Source organism: Oryzias melastigma, linkage group LG11 (assembly GCF_002922805.2).
Source record: "Oryzias melastigma strain HK-1 linkage group LG11, ASM292280v2, whole genome shotgun sequence".
NCBI classification, from domain to species: domain Eukaryota; kingdom Metazoa; phylum Chordata; class Actinopteri; order Beloniformes; family Adrianichthyidae; genus Oryzias; species Oryzias melastigma.
This window is the reverse complement of record NC_050522.1, coordinates 25,958,350-25,961,282: the sequence shown is the minus strand read 5'-3', so window position 1 is coordinate 25,961,282 and position 2,933 is coordinate 25,958,350. Positions and strand designations below refer to the sequence as shown.

At 39.8% G+C, this 2,933-nt stretch overlaps 1 protein-coding gene across 12 annotated transcripts in view; it reads right to left on the bottom strand.

Annotated features, from left to right (window-relative positions):
- Window positions 1-2,933, bottom strand: part of LOC112162616 (sodium bicarbonate cotransporter 3) — a 61,085-nt gene that overhangs the window by 35,815 nt on the left and 22,337 nt on the right. For 10 of the 12 annotated variants that reach the window (XM_036214178.1, XM_024298434.1, XM_036214179.1 and 7 more), the window contains exons 5-6: window positions 1,813-1,973; window positions 1,553-1,741 (exon numbers count right to left, since the gene is read on the bottom strand). In XM_036214178.1, the coding sequence (XP_036070071.1) occupies window positions 1,553-1,741; window positions 1,813-1,973 (350 nt within the window). The remainder of the gene's footprint in view (window positions 1-1,552; window positions 1,742-1,812; window positions 1,974-2,933) is intronic. The other 2 variants (XM_024298439.1, XM_024298445.2) reach the window with 1 other exon arrangement.

Below are 2,933 nucleotides of genomic sequence, written 5' to 3'. Positions count from 1 at the left end.
GGAGACCAAGTTTGGTCTTGGACTCTAGACTTTCTAGAGACCAAACTATTTGTCTCTAGACTCTTGAAAGTTTGGTCTCTAGAAACTAGAAGTTTGGTCTCTAGAGTCTCTAGAGTGTGATCTCTAGAAGAAACTCTAGAGAGTCTAGAGACCAAAAGGTTGGTCTTGGTCTTTAGACTCTCTAGAGTTTGGTCTATAGAAGAAACTCTAGAGAGTCTAGAGACCAAAAGTTCTGTCTCTAAAGCCTCTAGAGTTTGGTCTCTGATATCAAAAAGAGTATTCTTCAGAAATGTTATTCCACATATCTGGCAGAAGTTCTTGTCCCCCCGTCATCTTGGACCAGGGATCTGCAACCATTGCCAGTAAAAGAGCCATTTTGGGCTAGTGTGGTACTGATCAAAATCTAATAGAAGCAAAAAAAACTTTTTTTGTTGTGTTACCCTTTTAGGAAAATTTGATAATACTTTGCATGATTGAATTATATTTATTTTTGGGGGTGATTAATACATATATATTAAGATAAACTGGAATATTCTCAAAGTAATTTTTTGCTTTTGAGAGAAGCTCATGTGACTTTCTTTCAAAATAAAAGACTTTCTGTCCCAAACAGGAACATTAAAGTGAAGCAAATGTATTCCTAAACGACATGAGACAAAAATGACCTTTTCTCTTGTTTACTTTGGTGAGCCGTCATCCTTTTTCTGGAGTACAAACATGAAACATGATTGGTTGATGAGCCAGTAGATGTATATATTTTAGCCACTCCCCTCTTAATAGCTACTTACTATTGTTATGCAGCATAAGTTAAAATGTACTTTTAAGTCCTAAAATCAGAAAAGATCAGACTTTTTACCAAAGTTTTGTCTAGTCATAACTTTAAGCCGTCCATCTTGAACTGGAAAAAAAGCATTTTGGAAGTTTTAAACGTTTGACCGGTAGAGTGTAAATGTGGCGTTGGAGACAGAAACCGCATGGAGAAGCATGTCGAACGTCTGCAGAGGCGAAATGTTTGCTTCGTTTGATGGAGAACAAGAACCATTCACCCGAGTTCAGAGAAGCTGGCATGCTGGAGGGAATGAGTTAGCGGGATGTAAGTGCACCCTCACACCCAAGTGCCCCCCCCACAAAAACACAGCAATAATCACTGTACAACACATGTCATCATACAGCCTTCATACGGTATGCACCGATCTGCTTTAGTTGTTCAATGAAGATGCAAGCTGGAGTTGAACAACAAGCACAGCAGAACATCTCAGCTGGACCTCCCAAAACATCTCAAGATGCAGTCAACACCCCCTGACCATGCTCATCCCAGCAGAGACACAACTTCTGTTTGATTTTCCCAAGTCCTGACAAGCAAAGGATTCGGCCACACGCGTTAGCACAAACCTCCGCACCCAAATTTCTCTTCCGTTGGGGGAACTGGCGTTACATTTTAGAGATCTTTCACCTCCTCTGCTGGCGCAAAGGGATTTTATGGTTTTTACAACAGTTCCCCAGCAGTAGAAGACAGGAAGGAACAAGAAATGTGAGTGCATCCTTAGTTTCTCACCGTTTCTTTCAAGCAAGAGTGGGTCAGAATGTTTCTTGCCTATGTCAGCAATGGAGCGCACCAGAGGGATGCGGTTGCTGAGCTTTCTCTCGTTCTGATGGTGGTGCTTTTTAAGCATCGCCTCCCGAACTTTGTTGCGCAGATCCTCCTTCAGCTGGCCAGACGCCACCATGCTATCGATCAACATGTCTGAGTGGAGAAAGCAGAATCAAACGTCTGCAGATATAGGAAAGATCGTGTGTCAAAACCGAGGAATGGACCTGCGATCTCCTCGATGCTGTTGGCCCTCATATCCAGCATGACGGTGCCGTTCTGTATGCAGCTGCGCAGCTCAAACAGGCTGTGCAGTGACAGCGTGGCCACGTACGGCTTACTCCACCTCTCGCCGCCATCCTCCACATCCTCCTCGAACTTCAGCCACCTGAACAACACCAGACATTAGAGAACGTTGGTAAATACAGAGTAAAATGTCAAATGAAAAGTGCTTAAAATGCTAGTAATATTTTCAAAATTCGAGAATAATCGAAATTTAAAATAGTCGACGACTAATTTAATAGTCGATTAGTCGTTACTTTATATTATATGGAGTCAGAGTGTAGTAAAGTCTGTTAGCTTTTTGGATTATTTGAGAGTTTAGCCAATATCTCATCTGTTTGGACTATTTTGGCTAATTTAGGTTATATTTATTTTTAGGCTATTTTGGAGTTTGGCTAATATTTCAGCTACATGCTAGCTGCTCTGGCTAATTCAGGATTTTTTTTGTTTGTTTTTTAAGCAAATTTGGAAATTAGCTAATTTTTCACCAACATGCTAGCTGTTTTGGATATCAAGTTTTGTGTTTTTAACTATCAATTTCAGCATCTTCAGGGGCCAAATTCAGCTTCCAGCATTCACACTAGCATTATAGCAGGTAATGCTATATATCTAGTTTTTAGTTAGTTTAAAGTTAATCATGGTTAAGATGTACGTTTTATATCCAGTTTAATAATAATCGGTGATTAGTCGACTATTAAAATAATGGTTTGTGACAGCTCTAATGTCATTTTAATCTTACTGGACACAAACCACAATTATTTGTTTCTCTTTCGTGATCTCGTGTACAACATTTAGGGCTTCCATGTCATGAAAAGGACGTTATCCACACGCCACGGGTCACAGACTTGATTTTTGAAGCAATGAAGCGTCACAAAGTTCAACCAGTTTATCTTTCATTGTGCTGTCACTGAACGCCCAATTTGTATGTATGGATGGATGGCTTTAAGTCCCATTCCAACCGTATTTTCTTCTATCACAACATCGTTCCCAATGATCTTTTAATTAATATTATGGATTTTTTTGGCCAAAATGAAAATGGTTTTGTCGTTTTATAAGAAGTATTTTA